This window comes from Triturus cristatus, chromosome 6, assembly GCF_964204655.1.
Source record: "Triturus cristatus chromosome 6, aTriCri1.1, whole genome shotgun sequence".
NCBI classification, from domain to species: Eukaryota; Metazoa; Chordata; class Amphibia; order Caudata; family Salamandridae; genus Triturus; species Triturus cristatus.
In genome coordinates, this window is record NC_140589.1 from 53429893 (window position 1) to 53451137 (window position 21245).

At 47.2% G+C, this 21245-nt stretch overlaps 2 protein-coding genes across 2 annotated transcripts in view; one reads left to right on the forward strand and one right to left on the reverse strand.

Moving 5' to 3' along the window:
• DNAH8 (dynein axonemal heavy chain 8) overlaps positions 1-21245 on the reverse strand; it is a 13985216-nt gene that overhangs the window by 3027292 nt on the left and 10936679 nt on the right. The window lies entirely within an intron of this gene.
• Positions 3123-10809, forward strand: LOC146813759 (uncharacterized). Its single transcript, XM_085609067.1, has 2 exons — positions 3123-4403; positions 9658-10809. Exons 1-2 carry the CDS (start codon positions 3123-3125, stop codon positions 10807-10809), a joined length of 2433 nt encoding a protein of 810 aa, XP_085465193.1.

Consider the following 21245-nt stretch of genomic DNA (forward strand, 5'->3'; position numbering starts at 1 on the left):
GGGTGGGTCCCAAACTTCCAAGAAGAAGAAGAAAGAATGTCAGAAAAATCCATGGTGTAATGTCTGTAAAAACACCTCTCACTGGACCAGTGATTGTAAGAAAACTGGAGCCCCCAACACTGCAGCCCCTAAGGCACCTGCACCCCCTAGTACAGTTAGCAGTGTTGGTCCTCAGACTAAGGGAGTAGTGGGGTTAACCTTGGGTACTGAAGGAGATTCTGGCCTAGTCAGAACTGCTACACAGGCTGTTCTGATTTGTGAAGTGGACATGGATTTGTCCACTACTATGAGTCCTAGTAATCTAGGCAAGTACAGACAGACACCTTTAATAAACAATAAAGTGGCTCAAGCATACAGGGACACTTGTCCCAGTGTCACCATGGTGACACCTGGCTTTGTGGACCCTGGGCAGATAATACTAGGTGATAATTGTAGGAAGGTGGATATCTGACTATGGTTACCCCCAACTTTTTGCCTAGTGTCTAGCTGGTTTTTCGACTTAGTTGGCCTGAGATCCTGCCATTCAGGGTCTCAGGCTGTCTTCTCTCTCTTTAAAATGGACTCCATGTACCCTAGGTACATACCCAATTGGTAAGGATCACCTTATTGGACCCTGTACCGTGTACTCTAGGTACCCAGGGCATAGGTGTACCCTAGGCCTCCCAGGGGCTGCAGCATGTATTATGCCACCCCTGGTCTGGCCTTCCAATCAGACACAACTGGCTGATCACTCAGCTGGGGCAAGGTCGTGTAATCACCCCTTGCTTAGATATATTATACCTATATCTACCCTTATATATAGACACATGTGTACCTATCAGACATTCCCATGGCAGGCCTTAACAATCCTGGAGGCAGAGTGCTTGGTAACATGTGAGATGGTGCTCTAGCATGAGCTGAGCCTGTCTGCAGCTTTCGGAACCATATCCTTATAGCTGTTCTATGATATAGACTACCATATACTCTTAAAGTGCCTTATAATCTTAAACGGTTATGGTAACTATGGTTTGGCTTTATCAAAACATGTCGTGTAAGGTGTCTAACACTTTGGAATAATACCCCCATACCATTTCTGGTGATGAGGATATTATTCCTCCCTTCTAGAGGGAGAGACATGTTAAAATCCTACTTTGCTGTTTAACTCTCACCAAAGCCTCAGCATCACAAAATGGATGCTGCTGCCACAGACACGAGTCTGACCTCCTGCTGCTGGGAGCCCTCCCAGCCAGGGAGGCCTGGACAATAGGTTTCCTGCTTGGGGAGGTGCTAGCACCTCCCCAGACAGACTTAGTGTATTGGGGCAGGGAGGGCTGAAAGGAATGAGACATGCCTGGGGCACACAAGGTGCTCCATGCATAGTCCAGTTCAAACCGGTGCAGGGGCACTCCAGCCCCAGCTCTGGCGTGAAACTGGACAAAGGAAAGGGGGTGTAGCCACTCCCCTTCCTGGTCCCACCCATAGGAGGGACCTTGCAGGTAGCCCAGCCCACTAGCCCAGTATATTAGTAGCTAGTTGGGCCCTGCTAAATTAGATTATCCTGAACCTGCAACTTGAACAGAAACTCTGGACCTTCGACATTCGACGAAAGAAGAAGACTGAAGAATCTCCCATGTGGCCAAGGAGTGGCTACCCTGTGCAAACAGGCACCATCAAGAGACTTACCCTTTGCTTTGCTGAAGTTCTACGAGGGACCGACTGCAGAGCCTGACCAGAGCCTTGACTTCCAGACTTCTCCGACCCTGATCCACATCCACAGCCGAGCTGAGATCCGTGGAGGCGACGAGAGACGTGGGACCGGCTACCTGGGAAAAGTGGCGAGTATCTTCCTGTGGTACTGTAAATTTCGGAACCATGTTGGTAGCATGGCCCTACCATGCCGATTTTGGTATCAGCGGACCGCAAATGACTGATGCGGTATGTGTGAGTGTTTTTGTCACGTTTCCCCGATGTGCTCACCGTGTATGCAATGCTACATATTAAACCCTCGGGTTCCATTTTAAAACGGTAACCATTTTGTGGTTGCCCTCACATAGGCTGTGCACTAAAGCTATGCCTAGGCCTAAAGGACACGCAATCTTTCTGTGACTTCTTTTTGACCTGTGCAAACTGACTCCGCTGCTCGAGGTCAGTCCTGCCCGACCGGTTCCTTTTACTGCGGCCAAATGGGATTAGCATCAGGGCCCGACACATCATAAAGTCGTGCATCCCACACAAACCCTGCCTAATCTCTTTCACACCTGACTCTGTTTCCTACTTTATGGCTCGTTTTACGAGGAGGAGGTGTCCGTTTTATTGGGGTCTGCTGATATCTGATGAGGGTTCTGAGCCTCGCTGGGTAAATAATTATGGGCTGACCGAGCCGAAATGTGGGATTATCGTCATGACTTTGCTCTTTCTTTGAAGCGAAAATATGTGAACAGCCACTTGTAAAATAGGGGCGGTGTTGCCCAGAGCATAATATTCTGTATATAAGAAAAGACTGGTTTTTGGTTTGGAGCAGTCTCCTGAGAACATACACTGTGCTGTACTTCTCGGATACCTGTGATTGGTCTGCAGCCAATAAATACGATCTTTGACTTCATCTAGAAGACTCTGTGTTTCTGTAGTCTGAAACAGGAAGAACTCGAAGTCTTCGGGTGTGTCCCCTGGCACCGCTGGGTTGGTTCTGAAAAACCCAGTACTTCAGTTGGCGCCCAACGTAGGGCGATTTCAGCGATACCGGTCCAAGCCAGAGGTTCGTGAGGAGCTGCGTGTGAAAATTCTGGAGGAAGGCCGCCACTTCATCGACCCCTGCATGTCGACGGGGTCCGAAAGTCTTTACTGCGAGGTTCTCCGCGTCCCGATGGCTACAAAGGACTGCTGCCCTGACTATCGCCCTGTTTTGGACCCTTGATGATTTGGTAGAGCGAAACGATTTAACGAGTCTTCTGGTGACGTCATCGATACCTCAGTTAAGTATAAGTGGAGCGTCTCCAAGTCTTTAGTTTGGTTCTTAGTTTGGTATCCCTTTGGGATTGCTTTGATTTGGAACTTGCAAGTGCCAAAGCCGAAGGACTCGTGTATTCACGAGACTATCGTATTCGATAATCCTTTGACGTTTGAAACTAGACTAGTGAGCGAAGATGCCTGGTTCTAGTATATTTGGAAATTTGTTTTGTCTGGGTTGTAATAAGGACTCCCGATTAGAGGATTCATGTCCGGTTCCTCCAATTGGAACTCCAACTTATGAGCTTTATGTAAAACATGGCGTGGGCCCCATTACGTACAATGAAGTATGGATCCGATACACCAGGAAAGATGGTGATTTAAAATGGCCCCAATATGGTAGTTTCGACACAGAGATTTTGGATAATCTAGAGGTTAAATTATTTAAAAAGAAAGCCCAGCCGGCGATGTTTGATTCTTTCCGCCTATGGCGAAAGGAAGCCAAACAGAAAGAAATCAAATTAGCGAAGAAAAATAAAAGAGAGAAAGGTATGTCGATAATGCAAGCAGCCTTACAGTTTAAAGATAATGAAGAAGAACAAATGAATGAGCAGCTGCGAAGGCAACGTAAACTAGTGATTGATAAATGTTACCCAGTTTTGCCGCCCCTTCAGCAAGATGCGCCAAAAGAAAAGGAGAAAGATCCCCTAATGTCACATTTGCTGAGTTCACCACCCCCGTATGCGCAGAGTGCTACAGCACCTCCGCAACCCTTAAATGTACAGCCTTTAGTAAATTTGCCACAAGCCTTCCCGCAGCCGCCAGCTCCTCCTCAGCCGGCTCCTATCCCTACGGCGCAGCCCTCTCAAGGGCCGCCGGTTTCGCTACCTATCTCTTCTGCGCTTCCTGCGACTCTACCTAGTACATCAGCTGCCTCTCTCGGAGCTATTCCTGATACGATACCTGTACCTGTCTCCGCACCCGCTTTTCTTCCCTCTGTTTTTCCCCCTGTTCTTGCCTCAACTTCACCTTCTACACGACAACGAATAGCTAGTGCGGTCACTGGTTTTATATCTCCTCTCTTCGGGTTATCTAGTACGACCCCTGGTTCACAACGTAAGCAGTTGCGTAGTCAGCTGCCTGCTTCTGAAGAGAAAGAAGTATTAGACCGCATGGCACATAAATGGATTGTTTATCCTTCAAGATATGATGTGGAATCTGTGTTAAATGTTTTTCATCAATGGGAAGCACCCAAACAGAGATACGTTTTCGAGAAAATGTGTGAATTCCTCTGTGAGGAATTGGAAGATCATTGTCTAGACTCAAGCCCGCAGGAGTTGTGTCAGGTACGGTTCGATTTTGAGAAAGGCACGATTGTGGGCACCGATGTTGATAGAGCAGTTGCAACATTGTTGTCCTTCAGAAATGGGGATTGTCATCAGTCGTTATTCGAACAGGAGTTCCCTGTAGGGAAAAAGGTAAAAGCACGCAAATATCCGATGCATGAGGTTCCTCCAGTTTGGAGACCTGGTGATTTAAATGCTAACCCACCTATTCAGCCACATTTTCAGCGTGTTTGGGTACACGTGCCATGGAAGCGAGCTGAAGTAATAGCGCTTAAGCAGACATTGCCTGACCCCCGTAAAAACCCTGCAGGATATTATAAGGAGTTATCACAGACCGCAGAATCGTGTGTTATGAATTTAGCTGACATTGATATGTTGTTCGGGAATGTTGTTCCGCAGCCTTTGTGGAGATTGATTCGTAATGCAGATCATGCTGCAGAACTAGGTGACACATGGGCTAATATCATTGCTGCAGACACTAGACAAGTTGGTGGTGCGAAGCCTGAGCCCATGGTAGCAGAACTCCCTGGTAGAATAATTAAGTATATGAAAACTTTAATGCCCGCGATGCGTGTGAATTGGGATAAATTATCGGCATGCAAGCGGAAGAAAGATGAGTCAGTCTCCGATTCCTTTACCAGGTTCGAAGAAACTTTTATCGACCATAGTGGGCAAGATATGAGTACGGAAGGTGGTCAACGATTATTTGTTGACAAATTTGTGCATAATTTGCTTCCCGAGTTGTGTAAGAAATTGAAAGATTCTGAGAGTTCTTGGGCTGTTTCCTCTTCAGCACAAATACTGGCTACTGCACAGTATTACGAAAATAGGGATAAAGATGAGAAAGATAAAGCAGACAAGAAAACAAAAGAATTAAAAACAAAGGTTCTGTTACATCAGGCCTACCCACCACGCGGAAGTCAGAGTAACTATCAGCAACCTCAGCAGTTTCAAAGAAACATGCAAAGGTTTGAATATTCCCAACCGCGTGTTCCGGTAGGTCCCAATCAATGTTCGTATTGTAAAGAAGAAGGTCATTTTAAGTATAGTTGTCCTATATTGTTGCAGCGTACGAATAATGCTTATGGCACGAGAGGTAGAGGTGGTCAGCAAGCTCCTAGAGGTAGAGGGCGTGGGAATGTTCCCCAGAACGCGCGTCCTCTTCCTCCTCAAAATACGATGAATAGTTTTGATCAGCAAGCCAATGCAACTGGTAGGACAGCTCAGTACTATAACGATGACTATTATGCGGAAGATGAAAATGCGGAAGGTAATGATTACTAGGACAGCCATAGACAGAGAGAGGGAGTTGTTTCAGTGCCAGTGGACCAGAGTGGACCGTATGTCAAGGTGACTACAGCGGGTGTATCAGAACCTTTTCTATTGGATACTGGTGCTGCAAAGAGTTCTATTATGCACTCAAAACTCCCTGGTGCGCCTTTGTCTGGCAAAATGAATGTTTCAGTAGGTTTTTCTGGCGCCCCGGTTAGGAACCCGATCTCTAGTCCTATGCCTCTTTCTGTTGGACCTTGTGAGCTGAAAGCACCCCTCATCCTAACGACAGGATGTGGTGAAAACCTGTTAGGATTGGATTTGTTAAAGAGATTACAAGCGACATTATATTGTTCCCCCTCGGGGGTACAACTTACACTGGGTAGGGAAGTGATTTCTCCATTGTATTTGTCGAAGAATAAGCTGCCAGCTGAATTGTCGTCTCACCCAGAAGACACAGACACAGGACTGGTCTGATTTTGTGGATTGTGCCACTAAGGCTTTGGAGGGTTGGTTAACTGGCAGCAAAGTGCAGGACTATACAGGATTGTACAACTTGATTATGAGGGAGCAGATCCTTAGTAATTGTCAGAACCAGCTTCTCCATCAACACCTGGTAGACTCAGATTTGAACTCTCCCCAAGAATTGGGAAAGAGGGCAGATAAATGGGTCAGGACCAGGATTAGGCCTAAAAATCAGGGTGGTGACCAAAAGAAAGATACCACCAAGCCTCAAGAGAAGGGTGGGGATAAAACAAAAGAGAAATCTTCCTCAGGGCCCCAAAACTCCACACATGGTGGTGGGTCCCAAGCTCCCTCCTCTACCACAGTTAAAAAGCCTTACTGCCATGAGTGTAAAACTCCTGGGCATTGGAAAACTGACAGCAGTTTCCCAAAGGCTAAAAACAAAACTGTTCCTCCAATTACTCCTGTAACACCACCTATTACTGTCAGCAGTGATCCCCCAGGGGGTGGGAGTGCCCCCAAAAATTTGGTTGGGTTTTCTTGGGGAACACAGGGGGACCCTGGCTTAGCCAATTCCCCTACAGCAGCTACTCTTGTCTGTGATGGTGGCATGGGATTTGCCAACTTCACTGCCTGTCCCAACACTTTGGGTAGGTACAGACAGGAGCCCTACATCAATGGTAGAAAAGCTGAGGCCTACAGAGACACTGGAGCTAGCATCACTATGGTGGCCCATAGGCTAGTTCCCTCTGAGCAGCTTTTGCCTGGTTTCTCATACCAGGTAACTAACATTGATGGCAAACAGAACAGTCATCCCATGGCAGAGGTATGTCTCAGCTGGGGAGGTGTCACTGGCCCTAAAAGGGTGGCAGTGTCCCCAACCTTGCCTGTAGACTGCTTACTGGGGAATGACTTAGAACTCTCAGCTTGTGCTGGAGTTGAACACGACACCCATTCTAAAATGGTAGGCCTTTCACAAAAGGGTAGTGGGGTTGTGCCAGCCACAACCCCTGTCCAAGTAGATTTCCTCCCTGAAAAGGTTGGAAGGGCAGTGGTAGCCACAGCCCAGGCAAAGACAGACTTCCCTGTAGAGATTGGCAGAGCTGTGACAGTCACAGCTCAAACTCAAACTGAGTGCCTCCCTGAAAAGGTTGGCAAGGCTGTAATGGTCTCGGCCCATACTCAGACTGACATAGGTGTAGTGAAGCCTGAAACTATGGATCACTCCACACAAACAGAGAGTAGTGGGGAGGAAGAAAAGTCTCCCTCTCCCCAGACATTAGGAAAAGGTCAGCCTCCTCAGGGATCTGACCTCACCCCTTGTGAAGGAACTGCCCCAGAGGTAGCCAGGCCTGGCCTGGCAGAGCCTCTGATGTCAGTGGCCCCTTCCAAGGTGGGACCCAGTCTGGTGCAGGTAGCCTGCCTCTCTCTACCCTGCCTCAGTCAGCCCAGGGCTGCAGAGGTCAGGGAGGCCAGTGGACCCCAAGAGGGCCCCTGTCCACAAGAACCCCCCCATCAAAAGAATGAGGATTGCCTGGCTAGTAGCCCTAGCCAGGTGATGGTTAAAAAAATTCCTGAGGGATCTCCTTTACAGGTAGTTAGGGACCTCCCCCAGAGGGATTATGTTGGGCACAGGCAAACATGGGACCTTAGGGCCCCAAACCTGACCTGTCCCTCCAGTAAGCCCACAAAAGGGACCCAGCCTCCAGCTTTAGGTAGCCAGAGGCTGACCCTGAGAGCACAGTGCAACTCAGTTAAAGAAAGAAAGGCATCCATGGTGGAGGATGATTGGAGGAAGCTGAGGCCTCACTTTGAGGACCCTCACTTCAGTACTCCATCTCAACACCAGCCTTTTACTTTGCAAAGACACACCAAAGGTAGAGATTCCCTATGGTGGAGACCCTATGATACCTTTAGGGTGAGGGATTGCTTAGTGGACCATGAGACAGGGGGTAACCATGCCAGTGCTGGTTCTTCCTTATATGGCCACTTAGGCAATAGAGGCTTATCTTGTCAAGGACAGCCTTATCTCCTTTCGTTTGGGGGGGGGGTTGTGTAGGAAGGTGGATATCTGACTATGGTTACCCCCAACTTTTTGCCTAGTGTCTAGCTGGTTTTTCGACTTAGTTGGCCTGAGATCCTGCCATTCAGGGTCTCAGGCTGTCTGCTCTCTCTTTAAAATGGACTCCATGTACCCTAGGTACATACCCAATTGGTAAGGATCACCTTATTGGACCCTGTACCGTGTACCCTAGGTACCCAGGGCATAGGTGTACCCTAGGCCTCCCAGGGGCTGCAGCATGTATTATGCCACCCCTGGTCTGGCCTTCCAATCAGACACAACTGGCTGATCACTCAGCTGGGGCAAGGTCGTGTAATCACCCCTTGCTTAGATATAGTATATCTATATCTACCCTTATATATAGACACGTGTACCTATCAGCCACTCCTATGGCAGGCCTTAACAATCCTGGAGGCAGAGTGCTTGGTAACATGTGAGATGGTGCTCTAGCATGAGCTGAGCCTGTCTGCAGCTTTCGGAACCATGTCCTTATAGCTGTTCTATGATATAGCCTACCATATACTCTTAAAGTGCCTTATAATCTTAAACGGTTATGGTTACTATGGTTTGGCTTTATTAAAACATGTCGTGTAAGGTGTCTAACACTTTGGAATAATACCCCCATACCATTTCTGGTGATGAGGATATTATTCCTCCCTTCTAGAGGGAGAGACATGTTAAAATCCTACTTTGCTGTTTAACTCTCACCAAAGCCTCAGCATCACAAAATGGATGCTGCTGCCACAGACACGAGTCTGACCTCCTGCTGCTGGGAGCCCTCCCAGCCAGGGAGGCCTGGACAATAAGTTTCCTGCTTGGGGAGGTGCTAGCACCTCCCCAGACAGACTTAGTGTATTGGGGTAGGGAGGGCTGAAAGGAATGAGACATGCTCCATGCATAGTCCAGTTCAAACCGGTGCTGGGGCACTCCAGCCCCAGCTCTGGCGCGAAACTGGACAAAGGAAAGGGGGTGTAGCCACTCCCCTTCCTGGTCCCACCCATAGGAGGGACCTTGCAGGTAGCCCAGCCCAGCACATCAGCTGCCTCTCTCGGAGCTATTCCTGATACGATACCTGTACCTGTCTCCGCACCCGCTTTTCTTCCCTCTGTTTTTCCCCCTGTTCTTGCCTCAACTTCACCTTCTACACGACAACGAATAGCTAGTGCGGTCACTGGTTTTATATCTCCTCTCTTCGGGTTATCTAGTTCGACCCCTGGTTCACAACGTAAGCAGTTGCGTAGTCAGCTGCCTGGTTCTGAAGAGAAAGAAGTATTAGACCGCATGGCACATAAATGGATTGTTTATCCTTCAAGATATGATGTGGAATCTGTGTTAAATGTTTTTCATCAATGGGAAGCACCCAAACAGAGATACGTTTTCGAGAAAATGTGTGAATTCCTCTGTGAGGAATTGGAAGATCATTGTCTAGACTCAAGCCCGCAGGAGTTGTGTCAGGTACGGTTCGATTTTGAGAAAGGCACGATTGTGGGCCCCAATGTTGATAGAGCAGTTGTGACATTGTTATCCTTCAGAAATGGGGATTGTCATCAGTCGTTATTCGAAAAGGAGTTCCCTGTAGGGAAAAAGGGAAAAGCACGCCAATATCCGATGCGTGAGGTTCCTCCAGTTTGGAGACCTGGTGATTTAAATGCTAACCCACCTATTCAGCCACATTTTCAGCGTGTTTGGGTACACGTGCCATGGAAGCGAGCTGAAGTAATAGCGCTTAAGCAGACATTGCCTGACCCCCGTAAAAACCCTGCAGGATATTATAAGGAGTTATCACAGACCGCAGAATCATGTGTTATGAATTTAGCTGACATTGATATGTTGTTCGGGAATGTTGTTCCGCAGCCTTTGTGGAGATTGATTCGTAATGCAGATCATGCTGCAGAACTAGGTGACACATGGGCTAATATCATTGCTGCAGACACTAGACAAGTTGGTGGTGCGAAGCCTGAGCCCGCGGTAGCAGAACTCCCTGGTAGAATAATTAATTATATGAAAACTTTAATGCCCGCGATGCGTGTGAATTGGGATAAATTATCGGCATGCAAGCAGAAGAAAGATGAGTCAGTGTCCGATTTCTTTACCAGGTTCGAAGAAACTTTTATCGACCATAGTGGGCAAGATATGAGTACGGAAGGTGGTCAACGATTATTTGTTGACAAATTTGTGCATAATTTGCTTCTCGAGTTGTGTAAGAAATTGAAAGATTCTGAGAGTTCTTGGGCTGTTTCCTCTTCAGCACAAATACTGGCTACTGGACAGTATTACGAAAATAGGGATAAAGATGAGAAAGATAAAGCAGACAAGAAAACAAAAGACTTAAAAACGAAGGTTCTGTTACAGCAGGCCTACCCACCACGCGGAAGTCAGAGTAACTATCAGCAACCTCAGCAGTTTCAAAGAAACATGCAAAGGTTTGAATATTCCCAACCGCGTGTTCCGGTAGGTCCCAATCAATGTTCGTATTGTAAAGAAGAAGGTCATTTTAAGTATAGTTGTCCTATATTGTTGCAGCGTACGAATAATGCTTATGGCACGAGAGGTAGAGGTGGTCAGCAAGCTCCTAGAGGTAGAGGGCGTGGGAATGTTCCCCAGAACGCGCGTCCTCTTCCGCCTCAAAATACGATGAATAGTTTTGATCAGCAAGCCAATGCAACTGGTAGGACAGCTCAGTACTATAACGATGACTATTATGCGGAAGATGAAAATGCGGAAGGTAATGATTACTAGGACAGCCATAGACAGAGAGAGGGAGTTGTTTCAGTGCCAGTGGACCAGAGTGGACCGTATGTCAAGGTGACTACAGCGGGTGTATCAGAACCTTTTCTATTGGATACTGGTGCTGCAAAGAGTTTTATTATGCACTCAAAACTCCCTGGTGCGCCTTTGTCTGGCAAAATGAATGTTTCAGTAGGTTTTTCTGGCGCCCCGGTTAGGAACCCGATCTCTAGTCCTATGCCTCTTTCTGTTGGACCTTGTGAGCTGAAAGCACCCCTCATCCTAACGACAGGATGTGGTGAAAACCTGTTAGGATTGGATTTGTTAAAGAGATTACAAGCGACATTATATTGTTCCCCCTCGGGGGTACAACTTACACTGGGTAGGGAAGTGATTTCTCCATTGTATTTCTCGAAGAATAAGCTGCCAGCTGAATTGTCGTCTCACCCAGAAGACACAGACACAGGACTGGTCTGATTTTGTGGATTGTGCCACTAAGGCTTTGGAGGGTTGGTTAACTGGCAGCAAAGTGCAGGACTATACAGGATTGTACAACTTGATTATGAGGGAGCAGATCCTTAGTAATTGTCAGAACCAGCTTCTCCATCAACACCTGGTAGACTCAGATTTGAACTCTCCCCAAGAATTGGGAAAGAGGGCAGATAAATGGGTCAGGACCAGGATTAGGCCTAAAAATCAGGGTGGTGACCAAAAGAAAGATACCACCAAGCCTCAAGAGAAGGGTGGGGATAAAACAAAAGAGAAATCTTCCTCAGGGCCCCAAAACTCCACACATGGTGGTGGGTCCCAAGCTCCCTCCTCTACCACAGTTAAAAAGCCTTACTGCCATGAGTGTAAAACTCCTGGGCATTGGAAAACTGACAGCAGTTTCCCAAAGGCTAAAAACAAAACTGTTCCTCCAATTACTCCTGTAACACCACCTATTACTGTCAGCAGTGATCCCCCAGGGGGTGGGAGTGCCCCCAAAAATTTGGTTGGGTTTTCTTGGGGAACACAGGGGGACCCTGGCTTAGCCAATTCCCCTACAGCAGCTACTCTTGTCTGTGATGGTGGCATGGGATTTGCCAACTTCACTGCCTGTCCCAACACTTTGGGTAGGTACAGACAGGAGCCCTACATCAATGGTAGAAAAGCTGAGGCCTACAGAGACACTGGAGCTAGCATCACTATGGTGGCCCATAGGCTAGTTCCCTCTGAGCAGCTTTTGCCTGGTTTCTCATACCAGGTAACTAACATTGATGGCAAACAGAACAGTCATCCCATGGCAGAGGTATGTCTCAGCTGGGGAGGTGTCACTGGCCCTAAAAGGGTGGCAGTGTCCCCAACCTTGCCTGTAGACTGCTTACCGGGGAATGACTTAGAACTCTCAGCTTGTGCTGGAGTTGAACACGACACCCATTCTAAAATGGTAGGCCTTTCACAAAAGGGTAGTGGGGTTGTGCCAGCCACAACCCCTGTCCAAGTAGATTTCCTCCCTGAAAAGGTTGGAAGGGCAGTGGTAGCCACAGCCCAGGCAAAGACAGACTTCCCTGTAGAGATTGGCAGAGCTGTGACAGTCACAGCTCAAACTCAAACTGAGTGCCTCCCTGAAAAGGTTGGCAAGGCTGTAATGGTCTCGGCCCATACTCAGACTGACATAGGTGTAGTGAAGCCTGAAACTATGGATCACTCCACACAAACAGAGAGTAGTGGGGAGGAAGAAAAGTCTCCCTCTCCCCAGACATTAGGAAAAGGTCAGCCTCCTCAGGGATCTGACCTCACCCCTTGTGAAGGAACTGCCCCAGAGGTAGCCAGGCCTGGCCTGGCAGAGCCTCTGATGTCAGTGGCCCCTTCCAAGGTGGGACCCAGTCTGGTGCAGGTAGCCTGCCTCTCTCTACCCTGCCTCAGTCAGCCCAGGGCTGCAGAGGTCAGGGAGGCCAGTGGACCCCAAGAGGGCCCCTGTCCACAAGAACCCCCCCATCAAAAGAATGAGGATTGCCTGGCTAGTAGCCCTAGCCAGGTGATGGTTAAAAAAATTCCTGAGGGATCTCCTTTACAGGTAGTTAGGGACCTCCCCCAGAGGGATTATGTTGGGCACAGGCAAACATGGGACCTTAGGGCCCCAAACCTGACCTGTCCCTCCAGTAAGCCCACAAAAGGGACCCAGCCTCCAGCTTTAGGTAGCCAGAGGCTGACCCTGAGAGCACAGTGCAACTCAGTTAAAGAAAGAAAGGCATCCATGGTGGAGGATGATTGGAGGAAGCTGAGGCCTCACTTTGAGGACCCTCACTTCAGTACTCCATCTCAACACCAGCCTTTTACTTTGCAAAGACACACCAAAGGTAGAGATTCCCTATGGTGGAGACCCTATGATACCTTTAGGGTGAGGGATTGCTTAGTGGACCATGAGACAGGGGGTAACCATGCCAGTGCTGGTTCTTCCTTATATGGCCACTTAGGCAATAGAGGCTTACCTTGTCAAGGACAGCCTTATCTCCTTTCGTTTGGGGGGGGGGTTGTGTAGGAAGGTGGATATCTGACTATGGTTACCCCCAACTTTTTGCCTAGTGTCTAGCTGGTTTTTCGACTTAGTTGGCCTGAGATCCTGCCATTCAGGGTCTCAGGCTGTCTGCTCTCTCTTTAAAATGGACTCCATGTACCCTAGGTACATACCCAATTGGTAAGGATCACCTTATTGGACCCTGTACCGTGTACCCTAGGTACCCAGGGCATAGGTGTACCCTAGGCCTCCCAGGGGCTGCAGCATGTATTATGCCACCCCTGGTCTGGCCTTCCAATCAGACACAACTGGCTGATCACTCAGCTGGGGCAAGGTCGTGTAATCACCCCTTGCTTAGATTTAGTATATCTATATCTACCCTTATATATAGACACGTGTACCTATCAGCCACTCCTATGGCAGGCCTTAACAATCCTGGAGGCAGAGTGCTTGGTAACATGTGAGATGGTGCTCTAGCATGAGCTGAGCCTGTCTGCAGCTTTCGGAACCATGTCCTTATAGCTGTTCTATGATATAGCCTACCATATACTCTTAAAGTGCCTTATAATCTTAAACGGTTATGGTTACTATGGTTTGGCTTTATTAAAACATGTCGTGTAAGGTGTCTAACACTTTGGAATAATACCCCCATACCATTTCTGGTGATGAGGATATTATTCCTCCCTTCTAGAGGGAGAGACATGTTAAAATCCTACTTTGCTGTTTAACTCTCACCAAAGCCTCAGCATCACAAAATGGATGCTGCTGCCACAGACACGAGTCTGACCTCCTGCTGCTGGGAGCCCTCCCAGCCAGGGAGGCCTGGACAATAAGTTTCCTGCTTGGGGAGGTGCTAGCACCTCCCCAGACAGACTTAGTGTATTGGGGTAGGGAGGGCTGAAAGGAATGAGACATGCTCCATGCATAGTCCAGTTCAAACCGGTGCTGGGGCACTCCAGCCCCAGCTCTGGCGCGAAACTGGACAAAGGAAAGGGGGTGTAGCCACTCCCCTTCCTGGTCCCACCCATAGGAGGGACCTTGCAGGTAGCCCAGCCCAGCACATCAGCTGCCTCTCTCGGAGCTATTCCTGATACGATACCTGTACCTGTCTCCGCACCCGCTTTTCTTCCCTCTGTTTTTCCCCCTGTTCTTGCCTCAACTTCACCTTCTACACGACAACGAATAGCTAGTGCGGTCACTGGTTTTATATCTCCTCTCTTCGGGTTATCTAGTTCGACCCCTGGTTCACAACGTAAGCAGTTGCGTAGTCAGCTGCCTGGTTCTGAAGAGAAAGAAGTATTAGACCGCATGGCACATAAATGGATTGTTTATCCTTCAAGATATGATGTGGAATCTGTGTTAAATGTTTTTCATCAATGGGAAGCACCCAAACAGAGATACGTTTTCGAGAAAATGTGTGAATTCCTCTGTGAGGAATTGGAAGATCATTGTCTAGACTCAAGCCCGCAGGAGTTGTGTCAGGTACGGTTCGATTTTGAGAAAGGCACGATTGTGGGCCCCAATGTTGATAGAGCAGTTGTGACATTGTTATCCTTCAGAAATGGGGATTGTCATCAGTCGTTATTCGAAAAGGAGTTCCCTGTAGGGAAAAAGGGAAAAGCACGCCAATATCCGATGCGTGAGGTTCCTCCAGTTTGGAGACCTGGTGATTTAAATGCTAACCCACCTATTCAGCCACATTTTCAGCGTGTTTGGGTACACGTGCCATGGAAGCGAGCTGAAGTAATAGCGCTTAAGCAGACATTGCCTGACCCCCGTAAAAACCCTGCAGGATATTATAAGGAGTTATCACAGACCGCAGAATCATGTGTTATGAATTTAGCTGACATTGATATGTTGTTCGGGAATGTTGTTCCGCAGCCTTTGTGGAGATTGATTCGTAATGCAGATCATGCTGCAGAACTAGGTGACACATGGGCTAATATCATTGCTGCAGACACTAGACAAGTTGGTGGTGCGAAGCCTGAGCCCGCGGTAGCAGAACTCCCTGGTAGAATAATTAATTATATGAAAACTTTAATGCCCGCGATGCGTGTGAATTGGGATAAATTATCGGCATGCAAGCAGAAGAAAGATGAGTCAGTGTCCGATTTCTTTACCAGGTTCGAAGAAACTTTTATCGACCATAGTGGGCAAGATATGAGTACGGAAGGTGGTCAACGATTATTTGTTGACAAATTTGTGCATAATTTGCTTCTCGAGTTGTGTAAGAAATTGAAAGATTCTGAGATTTCTTGGGCTGTTTCCTCTTCAGCACAAATACTGGCTACTGGACAGTATTACGAAAATAGGGATAAAGATGAGAAAGATAAAGCAGACAAGAAAACAAAAGAATTAAAAACGAAGGTTCTGTTACAGCAGGCCTACCCACCACGCGGAAGTCAGAGTAACTATCAGCAACCTCAGCAGTTTCAAAGAAACATGCAAAGGTTCGAATATTCCCAACCGCGTGTTCCGGTAGGTCCCAATCAATGTTCGTATTGTAAAGAAGAAGGTCATTTTAAGTATAGTTGTCCTATTTTGTTGCAGCGTACGAATAATGCTTATGGCACGAGAGGTAGAGGTGGTCAGCAAGCTCCTAGAGGTAGAGGGCGTGGGAATGTTCCCCAGAACGCGCGTCCTCTTCCGCCTCAAAATACGATGAATAGTTTTGATCAGCAAGCCAATGCAACTGGTAGGACAGCTCAGTACTATAACGATGACTATTATGCGGAAGATGAAAATGCGGAAGGTAATGATTACTAGGACAGCCATAGACAGAGAGAGGGAGTTGTTTCAGTGCCAGTGGACCAGAGTGGACCGTATGTCAAGGTGACTACAGCGGGTGTATCAGAACCTTTTCTATTGGATACTGGTGCTGCAAAGAGTTCTATTATGCACTCAAAACTCCCTGGCGCGCCTTTGTCTGGCAAAATGAATGTTTCAGTAGGTTTTTCTGGCGCCCCGGTTAGGAACGCGATCTCTAGTCCTATGCCCCTTTCTGTTGGACCTTGTGAGCTGAAAGCACCCCTTATCCTAACGACAGGATGTGGTGAAAACCTGTTAGGATTGGATTTGTTAAAGAGATTACATGCGACATTATATTGTTCCCCCTCGGGGTACAACTTACACTGGGTAGGGAAGTGATTTCTCCAATGTATTTGTCGAAGAATAAGCTGCCAGCTGAATTGTCGTCTCCTCCAGATGTCCTTTGGGCTTCTGGTCTTAATGATGTGGGTCTCTTAGAAATACCGCCATACGTGGTCACTTTGAAAGCCAATGTTAAATTGCCACGCATTCCCCAGTACAAGATCTCTAATGAAGGTGAGAAAGCGTTGTTAGCGATCATCTATGACTTGATTGAAAAGGATGTAATTGAAGAGACAAGAGGCAACGTTTGCAATAGTCCGGTTCTGCCTGTTTTAAAACATACTGACCCTTCTCAGCCACCTGTTTACAGATTTGTGATCGATCTTAGAGAGGTCAATAAGATAGTTGTGCCACAGTTTCCAGTTGTCCCCGATATAACTGCCTTGTTAACTATGATTCCGGCTTCCGCTGCTGGGTTCTCGGTGACCGATTTGAAGAATGCTTTCTTTAGCATCCCGATTGCAGAGGAAAGCAGGGATATTTTTGGTTTTAGTCTAGGAGGTCGAAGCTTCCGTTTTAAACACGCTCCTCAGGGCTACTGTGAAAGTCCATCAATATACAGTCAGGCTTTAAAAGCGCAGCTTGATACAATTGTTCTACCTAGTGGTGCTACCCTTATTCAGTATGTTGACGATTTACTAATCGCCGCGGATACTGAGGAGATTTGTAAAGAAGCTACATTGTCGTTGTTGCGTCATTTGTCTACTTTTCATCACAAAGTGTCTCTCTCAAAACTGCAATATTGTCGACAAGAGGTGACCTACTTAGGCCATCTCTTATCGAAAGAGGGAAGGAAACTGACCCCAGAAAGAATTCAGGCCATTGCACAATTGAGTGTGCCAAGAACGCAGAGAGAAGTGCGTGCTTTCTTGGGTATTACTTCAGACTGTAGGCAGTGGATCCCAAGTTTTTCTTTGCTGGCAAAACCTTTGATAGCATTAATATGTAAAGATATCCCGAATCCCGTCCCGTGGTCTGAAGAGTGCCAGAAAAGTTTTTCGGAATTGCGTAATGCATTATGTTCAGCTCCTGTGTTGGGTACACCCGACTACAGTAAGCCCTTTACGTTGTATGTTCACGAGAAAGAAGGTTGTGCATTGTCAGTGCTGACACAGTCTTTTGGAGACAAACAGCGTCCGTGCACGTATTTTTCGTCAATTTTGGATCCGGTAGCCAAGGCATTGCCAAGTTGTTTGAGAGCCACAGCGGCAGCAGCTGTTTCTATTCGACAGTCTGCTGGGTTAGTAATGAACAACACATTGATTGTGATGGTTCCACACACAGTGGACACGTTATTAAACAGGACCAAGACACAGCACTTAACTAGTGCTCGATTGTCAGGTTATGAGTTAACACTATTAGCAAGTCATGTGCACATAAAGAGGTGCAACACGTTGAATCCAGCTACTTTATTGCCGATTTCAGCAGACACAGATGAGATTGAACAACATGATTGTTCAGAACAGAAGAAGAAACAAAAGGGAGAGTGGATCTTAAAGATACTGCCTTGGTTGAGTGTGATGGTACCTTATGGGTGGATGGCTCGTGCTTCAAGCTCCCGAATGGTGAAACGACTGCTGCATATGCTATCACGACTTTGCACACGATTGTTGAAACTGCACGTATACCACATAATTCGGCTCAAGCAGCAGAATTAATTGCACTTACAAGAGCATGCGTGTTGTCGAAAGGAATGAAAGTGAACATATATACTGACAGTCAGTATGCCTTTGGCGTGGCCCATAGTTTTGGGCGCTTGTGGAAAGAACGTGGGTACTTGACTTCGCATGGAACTAAGATTCAGAATGGTCAGTTGGTGAATGATCTCCTTGAGTCGTTGACCTTGCCATTACAAGTTGCGATTGTGAAATGCAGCGCACACAAGAAAGTTACCGATGATGTCGGTCGTGGTAATGCATTTGCTGACGAAGTTGCGAAAGAAACAGAAAAAGATGTTACAACTCGAATGTATGTTGCAGGCCCTGCAAGATGGGTTGGTGATGTCGGAATGTGTGAAGACACGATAGAGAGTGTGAAGTCCCTTCAAGCTGAAGCCACAGAGAAAGAATTGAGTATGTGGAAAGAAAGTAAGGGTAAATTGGATGAAAATGGTTGTTGGGTTGATTTGTCAGAGCACCGGCGATGGTTGTTACCTGATGCATATGTGCTTCCAGTGGTCACGATGGCACATGGAATGGCGCATATCAGTGTGAAAGGGATTTGTAAGTTGTTAGCTCCAGTATGGCAGAATGCTGGGATTCCCAAGTGTGCAGAGAATGTGGTCAAAAATTGCATGGTATGTTTGAAATACAATCCTGGTAGGGGAACCCCAACTCCAGCTGGTCATTTTGCGCCTCCAACGTATCCGTTTGAGGTTTTGCAGCTAGATTTCATCCACATGGAAAGGTGCAACAATTTGAAATATGTACTTGTTGTTGTCTGCGCTTTTTCAAGGTGGATAGAAGCCTATCCCCTAAAAAACAATACTGCCTTATCCACAGCTAAAGCCCTTGTCAAGGAATTTTTCCCTAGGTTTGGAATGCCGAGAATGGTATGGAGTGATAATGGGAGTGAATTTGTGGGTCGAGTGATGAAGAATGTATGTGAGGGACTAGGTATTAAGCAGAAATTCCACGCTGCAAATCACCCCCAATCAGCTGGACTAGTAGAGTGTTACAATGGCACTTTGAAACTTAAGTTGGCTAAGATTCAGGCGAGTTCCGGTCTTAAATGGCCTGATGCTCTGCCCTTAGCTCTCCTATCAACAAGAATGACTGTGCATTCACGAGTGGGACTTAGTCCGTACGAGATTGTGTTTGGCCGTCCGGCCAATATATGGGGTGTGCCAAGACCGACAAAATTCCGCGAAATTGAACATCCAGTACTGCTTGATTACCTGTATGAATTGACGGCTAAATTGCGTGTTTTACACCAACAGGTGTATGATACTCTGCCTCAGGTCTCTGAAGCTCCAGGACATCCTATCAATCCTGGATCATGGGTGCTGGTCAAAAACTTTCAGCGGACGAAAAATGATGAGCCCCGTTGGACCGGCCCCCATCTCGTCCTTCGCTCGACGAGATCAGCTGTCCGAGTGAAAGGGAAAAATAACTGGATACACGGCGTTCACTGCAAGAGGGTCCGTTTGCCTTTGCCCTACGACCAGTGGGTCCAGAAAGGGATCGCTGACTCAGAGACTGAGACTGTGCCTCGTTTTCTGCCCTTTAGCGATGCACGAGTAAAAGGAATGCTTTCTGAGAAGGAAAGCGATGACATCTTGCAAGAAGCTGTGCCACCGTCAATTCGATTGGACACTACAGAGCCTGAACTCTTGTTTCAAGACCAGACAGTACCTACAAGAAGCCGGTACAATCTGAGGCCGAGAACTATGGACAAATAAAAATTCTTTTTCTTTGATATTTTTGAGAAGTGCAGCTCTCTCTTCCATCTGAGAAACTTTCTTATTTTTGGTTTTTTCGAACCGCCATCCGGGTTCAGGTGTAGGGTCGCGGTGCCAAGACTTTGGGGTACAAGCCGGAGACGTTAGGTCAACGGTCTGGTTGGTCTAGGGCGTTCCCTGGACTGACAGGTGTACTCCTTAGCAGAAGATACTCATCCGCCGCGAACAGTACGATTAGAAGATGGAGTTTTTCAAGATGGAGGGACCCACTGAGGAAATAAATTTTAAGAGCAGAATATGTAAAGTAATGAATAGCAAACGTTTTGTAATATTATGTCTGTTTGTACTATTTAGCATGATGATGTTTTCTGTAGGTTATGTATTATTGTCTTTTCAAGTGCCGTTTGCACCCACTATACAGCCTATACCTCCTACTACTGTTCCCTCACACTCTTTCCACCCTCTGCCTGAACACGAACAAGCTAGACGTTCTGAGTTCGTAAACAATTTGTTTATTCAACTCCTGCACCAGCACCAACTAGTTATGAACACAACAAATTGCTGGGTGTGTGGTTTGATGCCGCATACCATTGATAAGGGTATCCCGTATCTAGTGCTGCCGTTTAGCTATAATGGGTCATCATGGGCATTCCAGACTATATTTCTTTTTGCACTTGAGACCTATTCCCCACGACCACCGCGTTCCACTAGACCTAGCACGAACAATAAAGCCTTGATGAGAGGAGTTGCTGATATGAGTAGAGACATCGATGCATATACATCTATTCCCAAGGATGAGTTGCGAGCTTATGTGGGTTGGAACGTAACGGGGTATAGCATTAGTCTGGGCGAGAAACAGCGTAAGAGTTCATCTCAGATTTGGGTCGTACCCCACATAGGTCGGTTCTGTTTACAAGGTAATGGTCAGAATCCAAGAGCTCAATTAGGGAAGAGTGACTGTGCTGAAACGTACATTTTTCCATCACAGTTTTCCCCTGCGTTTTTGGCTGCCAAGGGTACATACTTCGTTTGTAATGACCAAGCATATACATGGTTGCCCCCCGATTTCTCGGGCACGTGTTATGTTGCAAATTTGCTACCGCCGACATTTACTGCCGCCTCTGATTATCGCAAGACCAGAGTTGTGAGAGGCGTTGTGAATAAGGAGGATACTGCCGGTCAGGAAGCGGGAGACTTTTTCCTGGGTTTCCTGCCATTTTGGGGACCAATGGTCAATAGTAGGAACCTGAGACAACTGACTCGTGTAGTTGAAACCACTGTTAATGTAACGGCTGGTGCCCTTGGTAACTTGACAGCTGAGCTCCAAGCGGATCGCCTCATGACGTTGCAGAACCGTATGGTTCTAGATCTCATACTTGCAGACCGCGGTGGGGTATG

Excerpts from the sequence above, each read along its gene's own strand:
- LOC146813759 (XM_085609067.1), top strand. The coding sequence starts at position 3,123 with ATGCCTGGTTCTAGTATATTTGGAAATTTGTTTTGTCTGGGTTGTAAT. Across the intron at positions 4,404-9,657 it reads AGTTCCCTGTAGGGAAAAAG|GGAAAAGCACGCCAATATCC; the intron begins GTAAAAGCACGC and ends GTAGGGAAAAAG.